This window comes from Dryas octopetala, chromosome 3 (assembly GCF_963921425.1).
Source record: "Dryas octopetala chromosome 3, drDryOcto1.1, whole genome shotgun sequence".
Lineage (NCBI taxonomy): Eukaryota > Viridiplantae > Streptophyta > Magnoliopsida > Rosales > Rosaceae > Dryas > Dryas octopetala.
Genome location: NC_141368.1, coordinates 7,636,663 through 7,663,204, shown reverse-complemented (window position 1 = coordinate 7,663,204; position 26,542 = coordinate 7,636,663). Strand labels below are relative to the sequence as shown.

At 37.9% G+C, this 26,542-nt stretch overlaps 4 protein-coding genes across 4 annotated transcripts; 3 read left to right on the top strand and 1 right to left on the bottom strand.

Moving 5' to 3' along the window:
* The first annotated feature begins 5,820 nt into the window (after positions 1 to 5,820).
* On the top strand, positions 5,821 to 8,405 carry LOC147290365 (RNA-binding (RRM/RBD/RNP motifs) family protein). Its single transcript, XM_086237811.1, has 6 exons — positions 5,821 to 6,421; positions 6,516 to 6,648; positions 6,884 to 7,007; positions 7,138 to 7,177; positions 7,326 to 7,593; positions 7,688 to 8,405. Exons 1-6 carry the CDS (start codon positions 6,215 to 6,217, stop codon positions 7,786 to 7,788), a joined length of 873 nt encoding a protein of 290 aa, XP_086093937.1. The 5' UTR covers positions 5,821 to 6,214; the 3' UTR covers positions 7,789 to 8,405.
* A 1,952-nt stretch (positions 8,406 to 10,357) lies between these two features.
* Positions 10,358 to 11,444, top strand: LOC147290364 (large ribosomal subunit protein P1w-like). Its single transcript, XM_086234815.1, has 4 exons — positions 10,358 to 10,484; positions 10,605 to 10,679; positions 10,860 to 11,072; positions 11,197 to 11,444. The coding sequence occupies exons 2-4, from the start codon at positions 10,611 to 10,613 to the stop codon at positions 11,248 to 11,250; spliced, it is 336 nt and encodes a 111-aa protein (XP_086090941.1). The 5' UTR covers positions 10,358 to 10,484; positions 10,605 to 10,610; the 3' UTR covers positions 11,251 to 11,444.
* A 503-nt stretch (positions 11,445 to 11,947) lies between these two features.
* LOC147290363 (granule-bound starch synthase 1, chloroplastic/amyloplastic-like) lies at positions 11,948 to 15,921 on the bottom strand. Its single transcript, XM_086234813.1, has 14 exons — positions 15,761 to 15,921; positions 15,310 to 15,673; positions 15,123 to 15,203; positions 14,938 to 15,036; positions 14,746 to 14,835; positions 14,156 to 14,219; positions 13,966 to 14,066; positions 13,754 to 13,863; positions 13,436 to 13,679; positions 13,162 to 13,338; positions 12,856 to 13,047; positions 12,660 to 12,746; positions 12,442 to 12,570; positions 11,948 to 12,301 (listed from the first exon to the last, which is right to left on the bottom strand). Exons 2-14 carry the CDS (start codon positions 15,652 to 15,654, stop codon positions 12,179 to 12,181), a joined length of 1,842 nt encoding a protein of 613 aa, XP_086090939.1. The 5' UTR covers positions 15,655 to 15,673; positions 15,761 to 15,921; the 3' UTR covers positions 11,948 to 12,178.
* Positions 15,922 to 16,173: 252 nt separating this feature from the next.
* SETH5 (transducin family protein / WD-40 repeat family protein) lies at positions 16,174 to 25,777 on the top strand. Its single transcript, XM_086237635.1, has 19 exons — positions 16,174 to 17,645; positions 17,798 to 18,091; positions 18,229 to 18,468; positions 18,592 to 18,718; positions 18,791 to 18,948; positions 19,068 to 19,701; positions 20,202 to 20,266; positions 20,352 to 20,453; positions 20,560 to 20,702; positions 20,987 to 21,042; positions 21,323 to 21,990; positions 22,090 to 22,280; positions 22,414 to 22,705; positions 23,098 to 23,385; positions 23,503 to 23,612; positions 23,920 to 24,253; positions 24,572 to 24,976; positions 25,081 to 25,327; positions 25,409 to 25,777. Exons 1-19 carry the CDS (start codon positions 16,209 to 16,211, stop codon positions 25,432 to 25,434), a joined length of 5,817 nt encoding a protein of 1,938 aa, XP_086093761.1. The 5' UTR covers positions 16,174 to 16,208; the 3' UTR covers positions 25,435 to 25,777.
* Positions 25,778 to 26,542: the final 765 nt, after the last annotated feature.

Sequence of the window (26,542 nt, the reverse complement as noted above, 5' to 3'; positions counted from 1 at the left end):
TAAGGTCGATTATTGATCGATACTCCACGGATAGCCAATTAATGTGTCAAGGAAAGGGTCAACCTGCATATATGCTACCCCTGCGGAGACACAAAGATACATAGTCTCAAAACTGTCACAATTCAAGTATTGCTGTGCCACAACCCCCGTGAAAGTATTGCAAAGTGCACAAATCCTGAGGGATTGTGATTGTAATAAAATCAGAAAATTCTAAAACACAAGCATCGGAAACGATTTTTGACAATTAGTGTTTACACTTCAATTTCTAAAATATAGATTTAACACGCTTTTAGATGTGTTCCTACAACATACCTTTTTTGTACAATGAGCATCCTCGATAAAATTCAATTGGAACGAGGTTTGTCTTTGGTGTGGACACTATATCACATGCTAGACACTTATTAATTTCACCCTTAAAATTAAGGATATATTACTTTCTAGTAAAATGTAGTTTCCCACACTTAAAATGGTAGATGTATGTGATGTATATATAATGCATTGTCCATATGATATATAGAATCTCTCGTCGAATGGGCAATGAAATTAAGTCAAAATAGAAAACATGATCTGCACAGTACTCTCTGGTCGCATATATACAATACAGGTCCGAGTACAGAGAATATATACACCCACAGTATTAGACTGGGTCAATATACATATTGTCTCTTAACCCTTGGATAGCCCAAGATGAGTGAGTGTGTGAGCAGATTATTAATCCAACGGCTAGCAAGGGATGGTGCTGAGAGGATGAGATGAGGTATTTGATACCTCATACAGCAGCAGGTAGGTAGCCAATGAAATTACCTAAACTGGGTAAAGCTGAAGAGGCCAAAAATGGGGTTGGGGTTTGGGGACAATATTGGAAAGTATTAACCAAAAAAGAAAAATGGAAAGCAAAGGCAAGCACTCACACATTGAGTCAGTCGATCACTAAGTCACTGGCATGGGGCATGTGCTTTGTTTCTGACGCTGCTAGCTGCTTCCCAGTTGCAGCCTTCATGTGGATAGTACGACACACTCCACATTTTCTCATGGCCTTCTCTCTCTCTCTCTCTCTCTCTCTCTCTCTCTCTCTCTCTCTCTCTCTCTCTCTCTCTCTCTCTCTCTCTCTCTCTCTCTCCTTTTTTAAATTGATTAATTTCATATATGCATGGATTTAATTTCTCAATCTCTCTCCTCGGCTAGCTCGGCTTGCTTGTCTTTTACCCAGCCTAGCTAGCTCTATCATCTTCTTCCTTCTCAGCTAGCTGGCACGAATTTTCATGCACCCCTTTGTTTGATAATTCATTTATTTAATTCTTTAATTTACTTTTTGAAGACTAAGAACAGTGAGAACTGAGGACCATGTGGGAGTTGCATGAAAATCTAGATAACACAACTATGGCAACTCATTAATTTCCTCCTTTCTGCTTATGTATGGTAACATGCGATTCCTTTTAAAAGGCTTTGTATTACTGTATATGATTCCATGGTTCATGAATTATGACAAATTGAAAGACCAAAAACTTAATGCAAGCATTCTCCCTTAACTAAATTACTAATTAAGTTCACTTACTTCAATCACATATATATGAAAAAAAAACATTTTGTCAAATGGTAATACAATATAAGTTGATAATGGTATTGCCAAATTGTAAATATGGTAATCTAATAATTAAAATATGATATCTTGTAAAATAAAATATATATATATTAATAATGTTAATTGTCGCACATTTTTTTGCCCACATTTATATCCCACTTGATGTGTCATTACTTTACTGGAAGGGTATTTATTATTTTTTTTTTTTAAATTTTTTTTTTTAATTTTTTGTGTCAAATGTATGAATGTCATGTAAGATGGTATAAAATTATGGTATAAAAATATGGTAAGTGTAGCATTACAATATATATATATATAAGAAACTACGGGTTTTTTTTAACTAGGGTACGAGCCATATATGGAAGCTCAAAATCTTCATGGACATTAAGCAAAACACAATACAAATTAAAAAAGGTAGATTCTTTGAATTAAGAGGAAATTACAGATTTGGTCCACTTATTTTATACCTAATTCAATTTTGGTCCACGATCTTTTTTAAGTTCTGTTTTGGTCCACTAATTGTTTCATTTGTTCAATAAAGGTCCAGATTTGTGACTTTAAATCTTTTGGGTTGTGTTTTCTTCAATTATAATTGAAGTATAAGTTATATTTCATCATTTCTTAGTCATAAAAACAAATTTTGAGTATTATAATCTAAGAGAATTGAGATTTGGTGAAATTTGAAAAATTGGCAGTTTTGGGTACCCTACTTTAGGGTCAATTATCTTGAGTTTTAGAACTCCAATTTGAATGATCTTTATATGGTTGTAAAGAAGAAATGCATAGCTTTAAAACAAGTATATATTTGCTGAATTTGGGTGAGATTTGATAGGGTAAAAAGCAGGCCAAATTTGAGAAAACAAATCTGGACCTTTATTGAACAAGTGAAACAATTAGTGGACCAAAACAGAACTTAAAAAAGATTGTGGACCAAAATTGAACTAGGTATAAAATAACTGGACTAAATCTGTAATTTCCTCTTGAATTAAATACAAATGAGGATGACATTGCATGTAGATAAATTAAAGGCACTTCTTCTTCAGCATCGGTGGTCGGTCGGGTACTTGTAATTTAATTAACTAAATCATGATCCAAATTGCACCTCTAAAAGGCATGCATGCACAGCCTAAAAGGCGCATTTATATATAGGGAATGGAATTAGGGCCAGAAAAATGGCACATAAACAATAGTAACTGTTTTGGGAATGTGGAGCACTAAATTCTATTCTAATACAAAATTTGATGTCCTTGGAATTGACCTTTTTGTTTGGAATTTCACCATTTTCTATGCAGTGTTTGGACCATTCTTCTTCTTCTTCTTCGTTTTGTTTTTGTTTGGCCAAGCACCAATACCATGGTATTACAAGTATATGCAACAATCATGTCATGCATCCACATGCATGCATATGGTAATGAAAGCACCAATACCTAATGGTTGTTCTTTTTTTTTTTTTTTTGGGGCAACAACAATACCTAATGTTTGCAATATAGGCAAAATGGTATATATACTTCACATCCATACTCAAACAGTGAAACCCAAGCTCACAGAGAAGTAATTAATCAAGTCACTTGGATCAACATCTTTATATAAATATGTTTTAACTAATCTAAAGGGATTTAATCAATACATCAACAAACCATATGCTTCTATTTATGTTCTTCAACAAAGTCTTCCAATTGAACCATTAGAGTGGGACCAAAATTGATTCCTTCCTGACATGTGTCAAGTAAGCAGTTTAAAGACCAAACTAGTTCAGTACTTCAATTGGGCCAAGCCACAGGCCTCAATGCCTCAGTAAGAGACCCCCCTATTAATAACACTGAAGCCCAATAAGGGCCTAAGGCCTCATTCGGGCTTAGTACCACTAGCCCAAGTCAGGAAGCAACCAAGTTCAATAGGGACTTTGTGGTTTCCTGATCCTAGCTTGAACATTTGAGAATACCATTCATAAAGAAAAAACGCATGAGCATTTGTTAATTAGCTTCTCTTCTTTGTTTGCTTAATGCTTATATAATACAATATTAAATTTGAATGGTAAGGGAAATGAGATCACTATTCACATGCACAAGCTGTAACTTGGTTGGATGATAAGTAGACAAGAAGAACGTACTAATCAGATTGGCCTTATCCAAACTTTCCCTAATAAATCAGAATGGGATTGAATGGATGTCATTTTCAACTCCTTTTCATTTTAGGATATGGAAGATCAAGACCTTATCATCTTAGGCTTTTTAATTTGGTACATCAACACCAAGTAGGTGTTTGTGTATGTGCATCTGCATGTGTATCATGCACATGCATGTTTATGTGCATACATGCATGGTCATGAATGTTAACCAATCCAATGCTCACCAAAGTCTCAAGCTCAGGCTGCCAGCTAGCTTAGTGCACTAGCCGCCAAGAGAGCCGACAATGAAACCGAAGAATGTGAATGAACAAAAAAATGAAATAATAAATAATTTATTCTAAAAAAATAATTAAAAAAAACAAAGGTTTGACCGTTCTCTTCGAGAGTCCAAAGCCGTTGTGTGGTAGAGACAGTCATGATTCCGTTTCAGAGTTTTAATTATATCTGGTGGATCTAATTATCTCTCTCTCTCTCTCTCTCTCTCTCTCTCTCTCTCTCATATCCCATTTGACCATTATATACGCCGCTTACCACGCTTACCACCGGTTCTTTCTTTTTTTACTCATTATAATTATAAATAATCATAATTTTTAGTTATATTAGTACCATTTTTTATGGTAATATTTAATACCAAGTTTAAAATTAATAATGAGATGGGTGCCCCTATCTTCTAACTGCCCTACTTGATCCTCTGCGAAAAGACCAGGCTGCCCTTTAGAGATATTGTCAACTTGAACTTATGTTGGAGCCAAAACAAACATCTTCAAGAAAATAACTTAATTTATACATATAGACAACAAAGAACAAGACTTGTGTAAGTATTGTAGGAATGTGATCACCACCTATATATATAATTATATGGCTATTCTTAAAGCAGATTATAAACGATATCATTTCTGACAAAGCTAGTAAGAAATTGAAGACAATGTTAAGAATTAATTGCACAACTCTTTATAATGATACAACCATGGCCAGCTTTGAACTTTCAACTACTAACATGAGGTCTATTAATTTGTCATTATGTTGTGATCAACCTCTGATATCACTGCACAACTGCTTGTTTTATTCTCATGATTCAAATGAGGGAAATTTGTACACCAAAACCATAAATAAAAAGGGACCCATATAATCAAAATGGGAAACCATTGGAGCAAGACAGTGGAGGATGTTTAGGTGAATATGGGACTGTAAAATTTAATTGGAAAATGGTCAGCAGAGAGTCTCTCCTAAAACACCCCTCCTGTATATGTGGTATAGGGCACCATGCAGTGATGCACAGCACAAATTCAATGGTGGTGGGCATATTGGGGTTTTCGATCAGGAGCCTGAAATTAGGAAGGAAGAGCTGGTTTTACTTAACAAAGCCAGAGGTGCCCACATAATTAATTAGTGTCCAAATTTATTATTCATTAAAGAGAATTTAGAAGGTTGTGGCAGAAAGTTTTGGTCCACCAAAAACCACCCCATTTCCTGTACTTTTTCGGTTAAGAGAATAGCTGCAGCTTTGGGGAGAGAGAGAGAGAGAGAGAGAGAGAGAGAGAGAGAGAGAGAGAGAGAGAGAGAGAGAGAGAGAGAGAGAGAGAGAGAGAGAGAGAGAGAGGTTTTGAACAGAGAGAGAGTCTCTCAAGGTATCATATCTCAGAGACCCACCAAATGCCATAAACAGAGCAAGCAATATTAAGAGGGGTGGAGGAAAAAGAGAGAGAATAGGAAAATGGAAGGTTGAATACAGCGAAGCAAATATTCATGCAGACCCACCCCACAAATGTATACATTATTATTATTAATATTATTATTGTTTATAATATTTGTATTCTCATGTATAATTGTATATAACCGAGAGAAAGTGCTGATACAGCAAGAAAGGTTGGTCCTTTGGTCTCTGGTCTTCGATATTTCATTGGACACCCTCTTGCCTACTATTGTCGTGGGTGCCCACTAGCAGCTTTTTTGTCTTCTCCTTTTTCTCTCAATTTTCTTTTCCATTTCATTTTCTCTCTGTTTCTTCTCTTTATTTATAAATTATAATTCACAGGGTGGTATTCTTTTTCCCCTTTTTTTTTCTCTGTTTTTTTTTTCCTCTAGTTTCCCTTTCCACCCTCAACAGTAATGATTTTCTCGTTACGGGTATCGTTGTTGAGGAATCTGAGGAGTTGTCCTGAGGGTTGTGAAAAAGAGGCGGTTATTGTTTGTAGACTAATTAGAAAAACAAGTTATAGATAGAAAGTAAGGGAGGAGTTGAAGAAGAAGCACAAGAGGAACAAACAGAATCACAATTGTGTGCACGAGTGTGCTCTCATTGATGTGATCTTTGAAAAACAAAACCGCCTCTTTCTTTCTGGCTTTTACAACTTGTTTACAAAAATTTTCCCCATATTTGGTTTCTGGGTTTTTCTTTTTTAATCTTATTTCTCTTTCTCTCTCTCTCTCGTTCAAAGTTTCTTTCTTTCTTTCTTTTATTTGGGATTTGGGACATTTGTGCTGAGAAAGTAATAGTTTTTCATATGTCTCAACCAAGGCAATTTCAGATGGTGGGTAGTAACAATCCGAGCCAATACAATGACACAACTTTTACCAAACTCTTTGTGGGAGGGTTGGCTTGGGAGACTCAAAGGGAAACTATGAGAAGGTATTTTGAACAGTTTGGAGAGATCTTGGAGGCTGTTGTTATTACAGATAAAAACACTGGGAGATCCAAGGGCTACGGATTCGTAAGCCCATTTGCCTTTTCCTTCATCTTTTGCTTCACATGCTTATTTTCTTTGTTCCTTTGATTTCTGATCATGGAATATATGATTTCTTTAGGTCACATTTAAGGATCCAGAGGCTGCCATGAGAGCTTGTCAAAACCCATCTCCTGTGATTGATGGAAGGAGGGCAAACTGCAATCTTGCATCTCTTGGTGCACACAAGACCCGTCCACCAACTCCTCAGCATGGTCTCTCTGTCTTTCTCATACTACTATATGTTTTTCTTTTCTTTTTCTGTCACCATTTATTTTGTGAAAATGTTAATGATCCCTTGAATCACATTTTAAGCCCATTCTCATAATATCTGTGATTCTGTGTTCATTTGATACAGAATTGAAATATGGATCCAAATATTTTAGGGATTGAAAAGAATACATATATATATTATATTATGTATTTATGCATTTACTTTTCCTAATTCAGGTACTGGAAGGTTTAGACCAGCACCTGGGTTGGTGGCTCCACCTGCTTATCATGGTTCTTCTTCTTCATCAACATACTTCCATCAACCCACTGGTCAATACACATTTCCTTATTCAGCTTATGGGTAAGCTTAACAAATCATAGGAATATAGCATAGGCAAATCTTTTTTTCTTTCTCTATATTATGCTTTATAGTCTATTTGATCTTATTTTTCTTTCCTTTTCCTTTCTCTTTTTCTTGTGTCCACTTACAGGTACACTGGATATTCCCAAGATTCCTCCATGTATCCCATGGTAAATTATTTATCATTTACGCAGCACAAATTTTTATTTTTATTTTTTTTTGTGGGTAAATGTTGCATGTGTTCATATTACCAATGCACAAACAAACAATTTCATTGAATTGCTCAAGCTGAGTGTTCTGTCATGCATGTTGTTGCAGAACTATTATAGTGTTTATGGTGGTCAACAACTCTCACCTTACTACAGCACCACCACTGGGGCATCAGGGCCAGCTGGCATGTTCCACAATTTCTACCCATTATATGCTCAATATGGGCAGAGTAGCCAGCAGGCTCAAGGTTTTGGAGTCCAATATCCTCAAATGGTACAGTATCCATATTTGCCTCAGCACTATGGCTCTGCAGCAGCTGGCATTCTCTCACTTCCTTCTTCAATGGCAATGACTACCACAACCACTCCCACCACAGGTGATAAACGTGACCCTTTTCCAAATTACTAACAAGTAATATTGTCAAACATTAAGCTCCAGAGAATTTACATGCAAAAAAATGGTATGCACAGGTGCAACAGCAGCAACAGCAGCAACTGGGGTCACGGCAACAGGGGCTGGTGGTGCTTCACAAGTCTCTGCAACCACTTCTGAACAGAATTCTTCAACTTAATATCTACAGGGGAAAGCATTGAAGCATTGTCTTCTTACAAGACTAACCACATTGGTAATGGGTCATAGGGGTGAAGTCCAAAAGGGAAGGAAAAATGTCAATAAGGAAACCCATTTTAGGCTATCCAATTCAAAAGGGTGGTGTCTGCTGCAGATATCATCAGCTGGTATAAGAAGAGAAAGGGTACCCAAGTCAGCATCAGATGGGTTCATTCATGGAACAGGCATTTGGGATTATGCAAAGCTTGCTCCACTAACATCATGATCATCTTCATCATCATACATGTTTGGGTAAATTAGGTAAAAGTGTAGGGGAGTCTTTTTTTTTAAGTAGTTGTTAGAATTAGTAGAAGGATTCATATAATTCAAATCATTCATGTATTGGCATGAGGTGGAAGCTAAATATTGGCTTTGGATTCCACCTCAAATACTAATTCCCAGGTGACTATGTCTGGGATGCACAGAGCATCCGATGACATATACCCTTGTTTATATCGGAAAGTGAATGGGGTTCCAAAGATTGGTTTTATATCTTTGAAACCCAGTTTGGTCAAAAGCCCGGATGGCTTGGCCATTAACTTGTAATTTTTTTTCTTTGGTCATTATTCATGATGGATACTTTTTAAGATAGGATTAGTTGGAAAACAGAAGATTGTCTGTCTCTCATTTATTTTTTGGTAGATGCTTTCGCTTTCAGTCAGCAATGTTTTCTTATTATGATTCTTCTTTTGCATTATCACCTCTTTTGGGCTTTGAAGAATGTGTTTGGAATCCAAGGGGATCTCAGAGAAAGGAGGGGTGTGCCATATCAAAGTTGGACGTGCTGGTTTTGCATCATTTGCTTTGGTTCTAAGATGCAAAATCGAATTAACACCCTCAATAACAAATTTCATGCGAAACACAATATCACTCAAACTATATTGAAATTAGAAAATTTGGGGCTTAAAGTTATAAAAGATGATGATGGATTTCAGAAAAACAACAATAATAACAGTATAACAACCAACCAAAACCCACAAGGGGTAGCTAATGACTTATATGAAGCCAAAAAATTGTCTTGGTATCTTTTTGGGTCTTGAACTTGAGTCTTGGTTTGGAGCTAGACCTCCATAAGCTGGACTTTACCCCATCATGTCTGTCAATTGTCTACATGAGGATTGGGCTGGGCTGGGGTTGCTTGACTTAGATTAGTTTTCTGTAGGATTTTTGGGCCTTGGGCCCCACTCTTGGAAATGATCTTCACACCCCAAAGGTACACCTATGTAGGGTGCAGTGTTTTCAATTGGGTTCCACACTTACACCACTACAAGCAGTCGTGCCCAGTGGGGCATGTCCCATACAAGATTTATCCAGCAGTCAAGCATTGGTGGTGGATAAAAGAAATTAACAAGCTCACTCATTGAGAGACTTGAGATTAGGTAGGTCTAGTTTATGCCACCAACTTAAGCTAAGTGGTGTAGCCAGTAGCCACCATCTTAATCACAACCGAGTTGGTACTGGTGAAGACACACAGGGCACTAAACTAAAAGCTCTGGTTAGTGGTGCATGGGATTCATTCCCAGTTTGACTAGTTTATAGTGCTATGAGCCTATGACACTTGTTCTTTGCAATGAATATAAGATTGGTGAGGCTGAGAAAGTGCTTGCTAGAAGACATGCAAGATAGAGGCGATTGAGCAAAACAAAGTTGATTGAGGCAAATTTTGTTCCAACATAGAAGATTGTATAGTGTTGAGTTAATCAGAAGCCTCTGTTTGCCTAGGGAAATCATAAAACTAAGGGTGTTCATCCTTACTAACAAAATCACAAAATTAATCATATAAGTTACTTAATGAAAAAAACTAGTCATTTTCTTCATATAATTCTAGTTATATAGGTTTGTCATCTGAAAAACAAGTTATTCTTATTTAACACATTGGCACAACATATGTGCTAAAATTGTAACTCTACATTTATACGTCAGATGGTAATTCAACATTACAATAACATTAGGTGTATCACAATTATTTTTATGGAAACTTAAAGTCTAGTCTATTTTATGAGTCTTTCTTAGACTAAGACCGGTAGTGATTTAGGGTTTTTAATTAAGTCCTTTTATTTTTCTTCTTTGACGGCTTTATGTTAGGTTTTAACTTCAAGATTTTGGGTTCCGCCCAAAATCTCGGAGTTAAAATCTAACATGCAGCCTATACAAAACTTACTCTACACCTTAGAAGGGGAAATGTCTTTCAAATAAGGAGAAATACCCTTCAAATCAATGAATGACTTTATTATAAATTAAAAAGACTTTATTATGAATTAAAATTTTTTTTTATAAATTATTATGAATTAAAAAAATTTTCTTATAAATTTTAAAACACCTCCGATCTTCATCTAAAAACTGTTTTGTAAAGTATATGAGCTTAATTATCTCTTATTCTTATTCTTATTTGTCATCGTTATACAAAGAGTTGACTTGAAGAAACAATTATTCTATCAAAACGCAACGTATTGTGTTTGCGTGTATTATGGGCCTGGACCCATATCATGAAAACCGACTTCCAAATAACCCGGGAGCCCATTTTAGGGTGTCTTTAAATTCTGTACATCGCTTGAAAACCAGAAACCCTAGAGGAGGACGACAAGCATTTTGGCTTTGCGGCTGCGCTGGACTCTAGCACCACCGAGTCTCATCAATCTCAGCTCTCATCTCTCTCAGGTAACTCCATCTCTTTCCTTCTAAATGGCACCTGTCGATTCTTCTTATGAATAATAATATTTATTATACATATGTAAATGTTAATAGATATATTTTGGGTGTGTTTTCTGGGTTTTATAGGAAACGATGTCGATTTCAGAGCTCGCTTGCACATACGCCGCCTTGGCCCTCCACGACGATGGCATCCCCATCACGGTATCCTTCAATCTCTGTCCGTACAATTGTGTTTTTTACTTTATGCTAAAAGAAATTAATATGGGTTTAGACTTTGATATCATTAATTCAATTTCTATTAGCTTAAGTTTGTGGGTTAATCGTATGGGGTGGAAATATTGTTTTGGAAGATGTGGGTTTCCTTAAATGTTTGCTATATAGGCTGAGAAGATTGCAGCTTTGGTGAAAGCCGCCAATATCACAGTAGAGTCTTACTGGCCCGGCTTGTTCGCTAAGCTCGCCGAGAAGCGTAACATTGAGGATCTCATATTGAATGTTGGAGCCGGCGGAGGTGGTGGTGCAGTTGCCTATGCTGCCCCAGGCGCTGGTGCTGAAGCCCCTGCTGCCGCAGCTCCGGCAGCTGAGGAGAAGAAGGTACAGAGTCCCTTTTTTTAGATGATTTCTATCAAATTAGTTTCTCTAATTTTCAGTATTTGAGTAGTTTTCTGATTTCTGAATGTGGGGTTGTTGTCTTTTGTTTTGTAATTTGATTTTACAGGAAGAGCCTAAGGAAGAGAGTGACGACGATATGGGATTCTCCTTGTTCGATTAGGAGCTCCTTTCAGCTAATATAGTCTATTCAGATTGCTCCATTTTAGTACTTTGAGGCTAGTTACGTTATCAGTGTAGTAGTGTTGTCTTTCTTCTCTTGGTTTATTATTCATTCATATGTATTTGCGATGGACAAATTTTCAGATTCTTGGTTTTCTGCTGAATATGATAAATTTTGAACCTTTTTGCGATTGAGCTCCTGGATATACAAGTATGTTAATGTTTACACCCATTTGATCTTAAAATTGAATATTTTGTGATGATTTTATAAACTTTTTTCTGTTTGATGGGTTATCCATCTTTGGAATCAGATATAGATATGCTTTATGAGAAGCATGATACATTACCCATAGCTTTTGCTTGGTTGAAAGCATAACTCTATCTAGTTTGCCTTTGAGCCTTGTCCTCGTTTACAAAACAGTAGTTTCGTTTGTTATATCTAAGTGAAATGCACATTGTGCTACTGCATATGAAAACGTTGCACCCCAGTCTTGCAATGGGGTTATGAACACAAAGCAGTGAGGGAAGTTTTTCGCATTCCGGCAGGAGTGTTGTTGAGCACATTTGGGTGGAAATTTCATCGTTACCAAATGTTGAGTACATTTGGAGTGTTTTTGCATAGCACTATATTTAGTTAGGTGTGCGATGAGATTTTAATTTATGGGTTCAGTTGATCATGAATTGTGATTGGAAAAGAGTTGATAAAATGCGTATATGTAAGATTAAATCATTTCTTGATTTCATTTGCATTGCTAGGCCTTAATTGATCTTAAACCACCGCAGCCCTTCAAAAATAAGGCCTATCGAAACTAACAGGATTGCACATAAGTTTAGTTCACAAATAAGGCCTAGGTCAGTTGGGGTGCGCTGCAGAATCTGTGTTTAGTTCACAAAACTGAACCATCAACTGCAGGTTGAACTTGTTTTTCTCATGGGGTTGCGACGTTTTCCTTGGCGAGTGGTGCAATTTCCTCACCATCACTATCGATCCCTGGTTCGCTGTCAGCAACACCCAAATTTAGCAGCACTTCTTCCCACTTCTTAGCAGGTCCCTGTGCAAGAGTGTGCCATGATGGCATTACGTCAGCAATTTTAGAATGTGGGAATTACAATACGTCCAGCAACAAGAATATGGGAATAATGGAATATGATTCATTGTTAATGGATCATGTCCGGGGAGAAGTTTTCTAACCTTCCACGAGAAATCTTGGGCCATGCAGTTACTAACGATCTCAGTAAAAGCTGGAGTATCATACGATGTAAGGGCTCTTTTGACAGTTGTAGCCACTGCTTGTACATCCACAGGATCAACAACTTCACACTGAAGGATCAAATTTTAAAACATGAGCTCACAGCCTCGCACTGAAGTATATAAGTTTTTTGTGTAAAGTGAAGGAAATGATGAATTACTTCTACATTGAAAGCTCCCATATGAAATCCTGTGAATCCTTCTTTCACAGTGTCTACCAACCCACCAGTTGAGGCAACAATGGGCACCTGCAAAAGAATAACAGTGAATTAGTAATAGCTGGCCACTTTAAAGAAATAATGCAAGATGTAGTATTTGTTGGAAGGAATGAAAACTTGTTGGGGGCAAGCATCTTACAGTTCCATAACGCATAGCATGCAACTGAATGAGACCACAAGGCTCAAATCTACTTGGAACCAACATAAAATCAGCTCCAGCTGTTATCATATGGGCCAGGGGAACATTGAATTTTACTACTCCTCGGGCTTTGTCTGGGTATAGTGTCTCCAACTTTTCAAGCTGCTTCTCCATTGCCTTTTTGCCAGTCCCCTGAGATATCATAATAGCAGAATGCAGATTAGGATAATATACAGATAGGTTTTAGTAGTAGGACGAGCAATATGCAGAAAAAGGTAAGAAAAAGCTTCCATGTCCGGTACTTACAAGGACTATAATTTGAACATTCTCTCTGATAAAATGGGGAATGGCTTCTATAAGAATATCTGAACCTTTCTGCTCTTCAAGCCTACCAATGAAGCCTATGACAGGAATGCTTTTATCCACTGGCAATCCAACTTCCGCTTGGAGGGCTTCTTTCAAAAGAGGCTTTGCATCCGCCACCTAAGCAAACCAAATTTCAAAAATATCGCCGTATGAACCACAGAAGGTGTATATGCAGTGCGTGTCATGGAAGTTCTTGTATGATAAATATTCTTACAGTTGAAGCATCATATTTGACAGTTGTGTACTTGTCAGTTAATGGATTCCATTCCTGGACATCCATGCCATTCACAATTCCTTGAATTCCAGTTTTCCGAATAATGTTGTCCAATTCAACTCCTTTTTCAACTGCAGAAACAAGTTCTTCGGCGTAGTATGGGCTGACAGTCAAGACTTTGTCTGATTCTAAAATTGCAGCTTTCATCCAGTTAATTTTTCTCCCATTCACTGGTTTTTTATAGCTGTGGAATTGGAACAATCATGCTCAAGGTTCAATCATATAATACCATACTATATTGTGTCCAAAAAACCATACCCATCAATGAAATCAAAGGAGCTTTTAAATTCATCAGGTAGATTGAGAAGTGCGAAGTCCGCAAATGCAAATCTCCCTTGGTAAGCAATGTTGTGAATGCAAAAGGCTACCTGTTAAGTGTTAACAAGATTGACACAATACCTGCTTTTGAAGGACTAGCAGCTGACTGGAATTGCTTAAATAATTATAAAACAAATAAACTTGTCACCTACTTTGGCACTCTTGTATATGCCTTTAGGTTTGTAGTTGGCTTTCAGGTAGCATGGCAGGAGGGCAGTGTGCCAGTCGTTGGCAATGAAAACAACATCTTCTCCTGCATGAAGGAATGCCATAGTACCATTATTGCAGAACTGATTTTAAAATGTAGTGTCAGTTTAGAGAATTCTAGATGAGTTTGCCTACCATATGGTCCAGAAAAATATTTGTTGCTGGTAAGGTTCAGAACTCTTGGTGCTTCTAGAGCTGCCTAAAACATATAATTTTTACAACCATGAAAAAATAAACATAATGTAAGAAAAATAGAAAGAAGATTAGAAGAATAAGTAAAGACAGCTAGATCCCATATGAGATGCACTGATTGGTATACAATATTACAAACTACACATCTCATAATACATTAACCTAGAGAATGTGTTACATTGATAAGGAATTTAGACACAGATCTACAGTGCAACCCCTTCCCCAGGAAGACTAGCCACCCTTTCAAAAACTACTTAGAACCAATTACACAACCACATAAGAACATGGAGCAGAGCCTTAATCTATTTTCAATATTTAGTCCTAAAACCATTGTGCTTATAGTGGTGTGGATGGGAGAAGTTTAACGTTAACTTCCCAACTACTGCTGCTTTTCGTGAATGACTAAGGAGTTGCAGTAAAGTACAATAAGATTGCATGGAAATTAACTAAGTGCATTAGTATCCAATTTACAGAATAATTTAAATTCAGAGAATTGAATAGCAAATGTAACCACAAAGATGGAGATTACTAACCTGGCATAACAGGCTGAATCTAAGTTGGTTGTCCTGGTAATCCTCTCCAGTAACCGGCCCATAAATTTTGGATGCAGTTTTACCCCATACCTTAAAAGCAGTCATCAAACACATAAAAAATTGAGTTTGCCCCTTTTTCCACTAATAAAAGTATTGGAAGAAATAGTGATTCCCAAGAGTGACAAGACCAACCTTTTCAAGAAACAGGGGGTGATCCACAAACACACGATCAACTCCTCGTTTGTAGCAATGAAAGAAGCGAACTTTCTCAGTTTTGTCTCCCACTTGAAGCTATATAGCAGAGGATTAAAATCGTTTAAATGAAAGCCAAAAGCTTAAGACTTTGTATTTAAATGTTGAAGCTTATATACACACACCTCAACTATAACTTCTGTATCCCAAGCATCTTTGTACTGGTCGTACCGAGGAGAAATAGTCATTACACGATGCCCATTTGCCTGAAGAGAGATCAATTCACTAGTTATGCTCTCATTGATCACTATACATGTTCATGGCCAAATGAGCAAACTCAAGACTTAAGGCAAGAATGGAAACAAAGCGTACCGCCATAGCTGGTGGAAGACCTCCAAGAACATCTCCAAGTCCACCAGTTTTGCTCCATGGGCCAACCTCTGTTCCCAGAAACACCAAATTCATCCCACTTCCACAAACAATAATCCCTGAAGGCTTTGAACTCCTGCTGTAGAATGACTTCCTCCTTGCTTGCCCAGCAATCGATTTTGCCATGATTTTGACTCGGAGCTCATCCACCTTGTTCAAAGCTCTCAACCCATTGTGGGTCACGGTCTGATTCACAAACCCAATTTTCTTATACGCCGTTTTGGACTCTGATCCATATTTGGCATGTGAACTTGTTGAGGCAAAGCTTGAAGCAGTCAGAGTCGCCATTAATTGACGATATTATGTTCTGAAAAAAGAGTGAATATAAGAAGCAGGCAATAAAGAATAAAACAAAGCAAAAAAGCTCAATGAGTAGTGAGTACTAGTGTACTACCTAGCCACACAAGCTGCAGTGAATGCCTTCTTCTTCTTCTTCCCAAAATGCTCAGGAGCTTCAGATTGTGGTGCTTTAAGCAATTGAGCCAAAAGGGTGTTGCTGTACTTTCCAGTGATGCATGGTTGAGGGTTTTGCAAAGCCAAGAACCTCAAGATTCATTTGCGGTCCACAGAGTGTGAGAGACCAGAGTCGTCAATCATGGGAGTATGGGACCGACTGCACCAAGAAAAAGGTAGAATATGCCCAAAGACTTTTCCTGTTGGTAAACTCCTCGTGCGCTTTCTAAACGACATGTCGCGAAGCCTATAAAAACGACATGTCGTTTTTTCTTTTCTGATTTGATTAAGGAAACGACATGACGTAGTATACCTGCCGAGAAACAGACGAACTCTCTCAGACTATCAGTCGAAGAAGAAGCAGCAGTAGCAGCTTGGCTGCTTTAGATATGACCAAGAAGCTGAGTCACTCCGAACCACAACTCGCCATGGAACTCGACCTCGACTCGTTCCTTGACTCGCATCTTTCCTATTCCGACGAAGACGACGACGACGACCTTAACTCAGTCCCGCACCGTACGATCGACGAAATCCTCAACGACACCGATTCATCATCCCCATCCCCGTCCCCACCCTCCACTATCCACCGGTTCGCATCTGATCCAATTCAACTACAACCGCCGGACGACGCGGTATCGGTCTCGAGCGTTAAACTTGAGGGGACGGCGCAGGCGACTCAATTGGACGAGAGGGCGGTCCGGCCGAGGCCCAATTTGTACAGTCGGGCCAAGTCCGGTGAGTTATCGGAGGATCCGGTAGGGAGGGTTTCGAGGCCGCCGTCGCCGTGGTTGCTTGGAGGCGTGAGGACGAATGCGAAGCCCGGGGCGGCACTCGCGGCGGCTGCGGCGGCTTCGAGGTCGATGCCGACTCCGCACGCGGCCGCGATCAAGTCGAGGAGGAGTGCGGAGAGTGGAAGCTTGCAGAAGGTTGTGGAAGCTGCGGAATTGAATGATAAATCGGAGGATGCAGGGTCCAATTCGAACGTTGTTGATACGAATGTGATTGGTTCCATATTGAGTGTGTCGAATTCGAATGAAGTAGAGGAAGATATTGGTGCTGAATTGCGGAGAAAAGGTGGGGTTTGGGAGAGCGAGAGAGAGTTAGAGCAGGTGTCTCAAGTTGATGAAGTAAGTTCTGGTAATGCTGCGGAGGAAGTGAAGAGTGTTAGTTTTGATGAAAAGTTGACAACTTTAGATGCAAGTGATGTTAAAGATAATGAATTTAATAAGAATATTGAGAATGTAGTGGAATGCCCACCTGAAATACAAGATGTAGATGAAAAGAGTCCTTGTTCCAAAGATACTGATAGTGAGGAGGAGCGTCTTGGTGGTAGTGGTGGTGGTGGTGGTGGTGATGATTTTGGTGGTAATGATGACCATGCCGATAATGAGAATGTTAATGATGATGACGATGAAGAAGAATTAGGAAGTTCAATTACTCAACTTGTGGAGGAGAGAATTGGGCAATTGGAGAGCAGGAGGATTAGTAAAAGAGCCAAAAAGAAATCGCGGAAGCCGCTTGAAATCGCAGAAGAGCTAGAGAAGAAACAAGCTTCTACTGCCTTGCATTGGGAAGAGGGTGCTGCTGCTCAACCCATGAGGCTTGAGGGTGTTCGGAGAGGGTCCACCACATTGGGATACTTTAATGTTGATGCTAGCAATACCATCACTCGGACCATTTCATCTCCGGCATTGAGGCGTGATCATGGTTCGCCGCAAGTCCTGGCGGTTCACAGTAACTACATTGCAATAGGAATGGCAAGAGGGGTTATTCTTATTTTCCCTAGTAAATACTCTGCTCATAATGCTGACAACATGGATACAAAGGTTACATGCATGCTGTTAATTCACTCCTATGGCTTTTCTGTCTTTAGCTTTCAAGCAGCGTTTCCAAATTTCCTTCCTTTAGCTTAGTTTTTCCTTTCTATATATAGATATAGGTATCTCCATACTAACAAACTATGCCATATATGTTCCAGATGCTAATTCTTGGATTGCAAGGAGAACGGGCTCATGCTGCCGTAACTTCTATATGCTTCAATCAGCAAGGGGACCTGCTCTTAGCTGGTTATGCTGATGGTCACATTACAGTTTGGGACATGCAGAGGGCATCGGCTGCCAAAGTAATTACTGGGGAACATACAGCTCCAGTTGTACATACGTTGTTTTTGGGGCGTCAATTTAAGGCAGTCACCGGTGATAGTAAGGGTCTGGTTCTGTTACATTCTTTTTCTGTGGTTCCTCTGCTTAATAGGGTCTCCATCAAAACACAGGTAAAACATTGTTTTGCATTGTTGACAGATTTATGCTGTAGAATTGTGTTTAAAAATGCTTTCTTCAAGTTGATGCGTGATCGTCTACAATGTAATTTTATCAAACTTGATGAGCTTGTGCATCTTGATTGGAACAGTGCCTTCTTGATGGACAAAAAACTGGCACAGTTCTGTCAGCTTCACCACTCCTGTTTGATGAATTCTGTGGAGGGGCTTCACCGTCTAATCATGGAAATGGGATGGTTTCAGGCAGCAGTATTGGTGGTATGATGGGGGGTGTGGTTGGGGGAGAGGCAGGTTGGAAACTCTTCAATGAAGGATCTTCTTTGGTTGAAGAAGGTGTGGTCGTATTTGTCACCCATCAAACTGCACTGGTGGTATGAAGCCCTCAGATGATAGCGTGAATTCCATGTACCTTATATTTTGAGAATTGATGGTTGTTGCCTCATTGTGAAGATTTTCTTTTTGCAATGGGTTAATGCCATGTGTCTTCCTTGCAGGTAAAACTAACTCCCACTTTGGAAGTTTATGAACAACTTTCTAAACCCGATGGCGTTCGGGAGGGCTCCATGCCTTGTACTGCTTGGAAATGTACAACGCAACCACACAGTTTACCTACTAATACTGGTAAGGATTGACTATCTTTGTTAAATTTCCTGTTGACAGCTTCCTAAGATGAGTTTTTTTTATTTTGGGTAGAAAATATGCCTGCTGAAGCAGTTGAAAGAGTTTCGTTACTTGCAATTGCTTGGGATCGAAAAGTTCAGGTTGCAAAGTTGGTAAAATCGGAGCTGAAAGTATATGGTAAATGGTCTCTTGAGAGTGCAGCCATAGGTGTGGCTTGGTTGGATGATCAGGTATGCACTTGTTTATTCGTCTTCTTGTGCTGAAATTATGTTATTCTGCCCATGAAGAGTTACTCTACATGGTTTACTTCACAAAATAATGAGCTTAATTTGAGGTTTTATGCCTTCAGATGCTGGTGGTTCTCACAATGGGTGGACAACTTTGTTTGTTTGCAAAGGATGGAACTGTAATCCACCAAACAAGTTTTTCTGTAGATGGTTTTGGAGGGGATGATCTTATTGCTTATCATACTCACTTCATTAATATATTTGGAAACCCTGAAAAAGCTTATCACAATTGTCTAGCTGTAAGAGGAGCTTCTGTGTATGTACTTGGACCTACGCATCTTATTGTTTCCCGGCTTCTCCCATGGAAGGAACGAATTCAGGTTTTACGGAGAGCTGGTGACTGGATGGGTTCCTTGAACATGGCAATGACAATTTATGATGGCCAAGCTCATGGTGTCGTTGACCTCCCTAGAACTTTGGATGCTGTACAGGAGGCCATAATGCCCTACCTGGTTGAGTTGCTTTTGTCATATGTCGAGGAAGTATTTTCATACATTTCAGTAGCATTCTGCAACCAAATTGGTAAAGTGGATCAACGTGACAAATTAAACAGCAAAAGCAGTTCTGTGCACTCTGAAATAAAAGAGCAATACACCCGTGTTGGTGGAGTTGCAGTTGAGTTTTGTGTCCATATCAAGAGGACTGACATACTTTTTGATGAAATCTTCTCCAAGTTTGTTGCTGTTGAACAGAGAGGTATTCCCAACCCAGAGTTTTGTTTTTTGGCATTTCATGGTTTTGCAAAACTTAATGCATTTTTGAAGCCGAAGTTTAGATTTCTGGTTTAAGAATTGTTCTATTGAATTGAGAGAAAGACGGGAATCATTTCTTACTTTCTTATACTTATGCAGAGGGGAACTCCATTTTGCTACCAAGTATGATTGAATCTGAGTGGCATGTTAAAAAGGTGTAACTGTGTCTTATCAACAGGACATAAAATAAAAGTACCAACTCAGATTAGCTTACCACACTTTGTGGCAAGTGTCATGCTCAATGCTGAAGTGAATAATTTTTTACTTAGTATTATAGGATTGAAAATTTTCTTCTTTTTGAATAACTTTGGAAATCTATTGAACCATACGTTTTGTAGCATTTGAAGTATGTGCATTGTTCCATAGCTTAAGCTACGTAAGAAATTAACCTTTTTATCCTCCATTGCATGTTACTAATCTGTTTTTCCTTTTAAATTTTCTTAGACACATTTTTGGAACTATTGGAGCCATATATATTGAAGGACATGCTTGGTTCTCTTCCACCTGAGGTATTGCATAATGTTTAAGCATTTTGGCTGTATTGATGGTTATGTTCTACATAATAATGCTTTTTCTCTTTTCCTTTTTCCTAAGATTATGCAAGAACTAGTAGAGCATTATAGCCGCAAAGGGTGGTTACAGCGTGTTGAACAATGTGTCCTTCACATGGATATTTCATCCTTGGATTTTAATCAGGTATGTACCTTTCAGATATTTGCTAGTAATTTTATATGTTGCACTGAATTTGTTTGTTATAAATTTTCACCTCGACTCGTGGATAATTATTTTTGTTTTCTTGCAGGTTGTTAAGTTATGCCGGGAGCATGGATTGTATAGTGCTCTGGTGTATCTCTTCAATAAAGGATTGGATGATTTCAGGTCACCTTTAGAGGAGCTGTTGGTGGTCTTGCGAAATAGTCAAAGAGAAGGTGCTGCAGCCCTTGGGTATGATTTCCTTGATATGTGTCCCTCTTGTGCTTAGTACCTGAGTTTGAAAGATTTATACTTTATACGTAGTTTGTTGTGCTACTTTAATTTGCTTCTCTGTCCATCCTGAATCATCTTTACCCCTTTTCTTTTCATTATTCAGGATCCTATGATTTTCTTACTGAAAGCATATACTCAGTTGTATCTCATTATTTCATCTTACTTTTTGGCTGCATATTGTTAGTTTTCCATTGAGGCTTCAAGTGGTCTTATTTGAAGTTACTTTTTGTTATTGTTTACAGTTACAGGATGCTAGTTTATTTGAAGTACTGCTTTTCAGGCCTTGCTTTTCCACCAGGTATGAACTTCACATATTGTTGGAGTTGTTCAATTGGAAGATCACATGATATCTCTCTTTGTGATAAACCCATCTGGAATTGTTTTGTGGATCTTGACATAAGTATATAGAAAAGGAGATGTAAATGTTACAGTAAGTATGAGGTGGTGAAGGAAGACTAGCATGCTTTTATACTGGAACACATTTTTTAATCACTTGCATAACTTGATTTTCTATAATCACTGGATTTTACTTCATTAATCTGATTAAGAAAGTTCGCCTCAATTATTTCAATTTGCAGGACAGGGAACAATTCCTCTCTCTCGCTTGCCATCTCTCAGAACAGAACTTTTGCAATTTTTATTGGAGGATTCTGATGCCCCTAATCCAAGAGCAGTCTCAAGCATACTTCCAGGAGGAGAATATCTGAACCTGTATTTTCTCTTAGAGCTAGATACTGAAGCTACTTTAGATGTTCTGAGATGTGCTTTCATAGAAGATGAAATCTCAAAACCCGACTTTTCTTCTCATGATTCAGCTGATGCAAATATGGAGCTGGAGATTGGGAATAATTCAATGGCTCAAAGTCAGAATTCAATGGTTCAGAATACAGTAGATACTCTCATTCACATTATTAGTAAGGACATTTCCCAGACCGAGGGATCTGTTAGCAGTCATGACACTGGATCAATAGTAGAATGGCCTTCAAAGAAAGACATTGATCATCTATTTGAGTTTATTGCATATTATGTTGCATGTGGAAAAGCTAAAGTCTCGAAAAGTGTACTGTCTCAGATTTTGGAGTACTTGACATCAGACAATACTTCTCCATCATGTGTTCCTGGAGATGATAGCTTAACTTCAAAACGAAGGGAGAAGCGGGTTCTTGGCCTTCTTGAGGTAGTGCCTGAAACCGATTGGGATTCATCTTATGTGTTACAGCTATGTGAGAAAGCAGGATTTTACCAGGTACATTTACCAATATCTTACAATGTTCTCTCAGAAACATGTTGCTGCAATTCATTCAGTTGCAGGTCACTCATTACTAGGTCTCTTGGTGTCTTTTAGGTTTGTGGCCTAATTCATACTAGCAGACATCAGTATGTTGCTGCTCTGGATTGCTATATGAAAGATTTAGATGAACCCATTCATGCCTTCTCCTTTATCAACAAAACATTATTACTGCTGACTGACATTGAACGTCCAGCTTTTCGATCAGCAGTAATTTCTCGAATTCCAGAGCTGTTTGTCTTAAACAGGTTATCCCTAGTTATCTTGAATTTTCTTTTCTTTTTCATCTTTCACATGTTAAGTAATATGTAGGTTACTTTTACTCAGTTAAAGTCTTCCTTATTCATTATTCAATCTCAAACATTTTCTGATCCTATGCAGAGAGGGCACATTTTTCTTGGTTATCAACCATTTTACCAATGAAGAAGGTTCTCATATCCTATCTGAACTTCGCTCCCATCCAAGAAGCCTATTTCTTTACTTGAAAACAGTGATTGAGGTTCACTTATCTGGCACCCTCGACTTTTCAAGTTTAAGAAAAGATGATATTGTGAGGGTAAAGGATCAATCAAAAGGAGTTGAGGCTTACTTGGAAAGGATCTCCGATTTCCCGAAGTTTTTGCGTAATAATCCTGTTAATGTGACTGATGATATGATTGAACTTTATCTGGAGGTGAGCAATTTGTACAGTTCCTTTTAATTTTTTTTTCTTAATTTAATTTTCTTGAATGAATCTGTGCTCCAGTTGCATTTAATTCTTGATGTTTTTAAGGATATTGTCAACTCAAGTGCTCAGTCGAACAATTGTTACTCCCATCGATTTGGGTTGGTAATAATGTTCTTATTGTGTCAGTATATTTATTTTGGCCATATTTTAACTTTGAGGCTTGGAAGAGTTGAGTGAATCTGTTTTGTAGCTACCCTGGTTTCTGTACCATACAGCCTGTCTAGTATTGTTGCCCTCTAGAAGTGCTACTTCCAATTTGATCAGAGTCAGCAATTACTTGTGAAGCACTCATTGTGATACCATATTTGGTTCTAAATGTTTCACTTTGTAATTTTCAGCTTTTATGTCAGTATGAGAGCAATTCAGTTCTCAAATTCCTAGAGACTTTTGATAGCTATCGTGTGGAACACTGTTTACGCCTGTGCCAGAAATATGGGATAATAGATGCTGCATCATTCTTGTTGGAAAGGGTTGGTGATGTTGGAAGTGCTCTTTTACTTACACTTTCCACCCTCAATGGCAAATTTATCAAGCTTGATACTGCTGTGGGAACTCTGGCTTCAAGTGGGACTTCACGTGGTTCTGCTGGTATAGAATATTTTAGCAATGCCTTAAAATTGGAGGAGGTCCGTAAATATCATTTTTTAATCAGAGCATGTGATTATGCTTTTATTTTGCGTTTCTATTATAGAAATTCTATAGATTCACTGGATGGTTATGTATTAATGTAATCTCTCTTATAGGTGAATGACATTGACAGTATATTGCATGCCTGTATTGGATTGTGCCAACGGAACACCCATCGTTTAAATCCTGATGAATCAGAGGCACTCTGGTTTAGATTACTTGACTTGTAAGTTCAAAACCAATTTTTCAATTTTGTCTCACCTAAGTTTTCCTCATGCCTGATCATCTGGCTATTATACTTTCTTTGATTTCAGCATATTTCATTCCCAAGATTGCTTGATTATCATGACTGTATGGAAGACTAAAATATGTATGATATATAAAGGAGTGATTCTTGTTCAATTTTTCACTTTAGCAACTGCTGTATTGCTCTTTATTATTGTTTAGGCTAATCCGTGAAGAATTTATTGTGGTCTTACAGTACATGGTCATTCATTTGTCGAAGACTAATCATCCTCCAATTTTCAATACAGGTTTTGTGAGCCTCTAATGGATTCATTTGGTGATGGAACGGTATCTAAAGGAGAAGATCCTAATACAATGGTAACTGAGTCATTAGACTCAAATGGGGATGAGATGACTTTCATAATCAAGTGGAGAATCTCAAAGCCCCATAAAGGTGCTCAAATCTTAAGAAAATTGTTCTCTCGGTTCATCAAAGAGATTGTTGAGGGTATGATAGGATATGTTCGCCTTCCAACTATCATGTCCAAACTCCTTTCTGATAATGGTAGCCAGGAATTTGGTGATTTTAAATTCACAATATTGGGGATGCTTAGCACATATGGCTTCGAAAGAAGAATTCTGGTATGTCAGCTTTATGATCTCATTGATGCTAGTCATGTCATAATGCATTTAATTTGTCTGCTGGAGAGATAGAGGCGTAAACTTTGCAGCAAAGCATTTCAGCTTGCTGCATTGTGGAGCTACCGGGCATTGCTCCAAGCTTGTGCACACTCTACTGATTTAGTGTAGAGTAAACCGTCCGCACTGACTGTAGATTTAAATTCTAGAGATAGTGGATAGCTAACTTTTTTTGTCTCATTTGAAGGCTTTTGTTGTAGCTCAGTCAACTTTCCGTTCGTTATTTCTTGTTGCATTTAAGTTGTCTACTCTATTATGTAGGATACTGCCAAGTCCCTGATAGAAGATGATACATTCTATACTATGAGCATACTCAAGAAAGGGGCCTCTCATGGTTATGCCCCTCGGAGTCAAATATGTTGTATATGCGATTGCCTTCTTGACAAGAACTCTTCCAGCTACATTCGCATTTTCAATTGTGGTCATGCAACACATGTTCAATGTGAAGTTTTGGAGAATGACACATCAAGTAGTAGCTCGCCATCTGGATGCCCTGTTTGTATGCCTAAGAAGAAAGCTCAGAGGTCTAGAAACAAATCGGTCCTTGCAGAGGAGAGTTTAGTGACGGAGTTTTCATCAAGAACCCAACAAACACACGGGACAACTGTTCACCCACATGAAAGCAATGCATCAGAGAATACCTATGCGCTTCAGCAAATATCACGAGTATGATGTCCTATTGTTGTTGCCATTTGTGTATTATTGCTATCATTTCTTTTTCTTGGGCTTTCCCTACATTGGGAACTAATTAAAAAACTCGGATGCTGCAGTTTGAGATCTTGACCAATTTGCAAAGAGACCGAGGATTAGTCGAGATTGAAAACATACCTCAATTGAAGCTGGCACCGCCAGCTGTGTATCATGAAAAGGTCAAGAAAGGAACTGTTCTTTCACCAGCAGAAAGTAGCAGTGATCTTTCGAGAATAGAGAAACAAAGTAAAATCAAGCAACTCAGGGAGGTAAAAGTAAGAGGGTCATCTCTTCGGTTTCCCTTAAGATCAAACATATTTGGTAATGGTACGTATGTTGTTAGCTCTCATGTAAATGTTCTCAAATTTGTGAATGTATCCAATTCTAACATGTAGAAACACTCTCCAGGCAAGGAGAAGATCAGCAAGCGATGACCCTATTGTCGTGTACAATTAACAAGTAACAACACGGGAGTTGCAACTCTACAGAGACTGTTCTTTTGTTTTTTGTTTATTTTTTGTTTTTGTTCAGAAGCAGAGGCTGTTCAATAGCTGATATCTATTAATTACCGTGTTAGCTGAGTTTTAACCTTTTTTTTTTCCCCTGTTTCGTGTAATTCTTTTTACATCAATTTGTGTCTTTATTTAAAGCTGTTGTAATTACTTTGTAAAGTAGAATAAAGTTTTGTATATAATTTATAGAAGGGCATTTAACATTTTGTAGTAAAATTACAATAAAGTCAATCATTAATGAAGAAATCCTTTATGTCGAGATATCTTCCTTCAAATTTCTGGGGACTTTCTCAAGCACTCAACTGCTCTCAACTCACAGAGATAATTTTTCTTCTTCCTCTTATCATCCTCGCTGCTCATCTCTTAGCCTTTTTTATATGTTCTGCAATATTATCACCATTTCTACAACGAATCCTTGTTTTGTTTAATTTGTTTGTTGCCATAATAAGATGGTTGAGGACATGGTGTTACTGGTCAACATGGACAGAAAGATTGTGGTTGTTTTATCCTGAAACATTAGTAGCAAATCCAGGATTTTACCTTCGTGACAAACTTAAGCAGTGATAATTGATAACCCTAAAAAGGAAAAAATTGAACTAATAAGAATAAAAGTTTTATTAACAGACCCCAAAAAACAAAATAAGAGGAATTACAAATTTAGTCAATTTATTTTATACCTAATTCAATTTTGGTTCACAATTTTTTTTAAGTTATGATTTTAAATCTTTTTAGTTGTATTTTCTTCAATTATAATTGAAGTATAAGTTATATTTCATTATTTTTTAGCCGTAGAAACCAATTTGGAGTATTAGAATCAAAGAGAATTGAAGTTTGGTGAAGTTTGAAAAATCTGAAAATTTTTCTAGGAAAAATCTGAAAATTTTTCTAGGAAAAATTGGTAGTTTCGGATACCATACTTTAGGGCCAATTATCTTGAGTTTTAGAACTCTGATTTGAATGATCTTTATATGGTTGTAAAGAGGAGATGTATGGCTTTAAAACCAGTATATATTTGTAAAGAATAGATTAG

Coding starts and splice junctions, on each gene's coding strand:
- LOC147290365 (XM_086237811.1), top strand. CDS start 6,215: ATGTCTCAACCAAGGCAATTTCAGATGGTGGGTAGTAACAATCCGAGC. Junction 6,649..6,883: donor TCCACCAACTCCTCAGCATG/GTCTCTCTGTCT, acceptor TTCCTAATTCAG/GTACTGGAAGGTTTAGACCA. Junction 7,594..7,687: donor CACAACCACTCCCACCACAG/GTGATAAACGTG, acceptor TGGTATGCACAG/GTGCAACAGCAGCAACAGCA.
- LOC147290364 (XM_086234815.1), top strand. CDS start 10,611: ATGTCGATTTCAGAGCTCGCTTGCACATACGCCGCCTTGGCCCTCCAC. Junction 10,680..10,859: donor ACGATGGCATCCCCATCACG/GTATCCTTCAAT, acceptor TTTGCTATATAG/GCTGAGAAGATTGCAGCTTT. Junction 11,073..11,196: donor CGGCAGCTGAGGAGAAGAAG/GTACAGAGTCCC, acceptor TTGATTTTACAG/GAAGAGCCTAAGGAAGAGAG.
- LOC147290363 (XM_086234813.1), bottom strand. CDS start 15,654: ATGGCGACTCTGACTGCTTCAAGCTTTGCCTCAACAAGTTCACATGCC. Junction 14,836..14,937: donor ACCCCCTGTTTCTTGAAAAG/GTTGGTCTTGTC, acceptor ACTGCTTTTAAG/GTATGGGGTAAAACTGCATC. Junction 13,048..13,161: donor ATGTTCAAATTATAGTCCTT/GTAAGTACCGGA, acceptor ATGATATCTCAG/GGGACTGGCAAAAAGGCAAT.
- SETH5 (XM_086237635.1), top strand. CDS start 16,209: ATGACCAAGAAGCTGAGTCACTCCGAACCACAACTCGCCATGGAACTC. Junction 17,646..17,797: donor CTGACAACATGGATACAAAG/GTTACATGCATG, acceptor TATATGTTCCAG/ATGCTAATTCTTGGATTGCA. Junction 24,977..25,080: donor CGCTTCAGCAAATATCACGA/GTATGATGTCCT, acceptor CGGATGCTGCAG/TTTGAGATCTTGACCAATTT.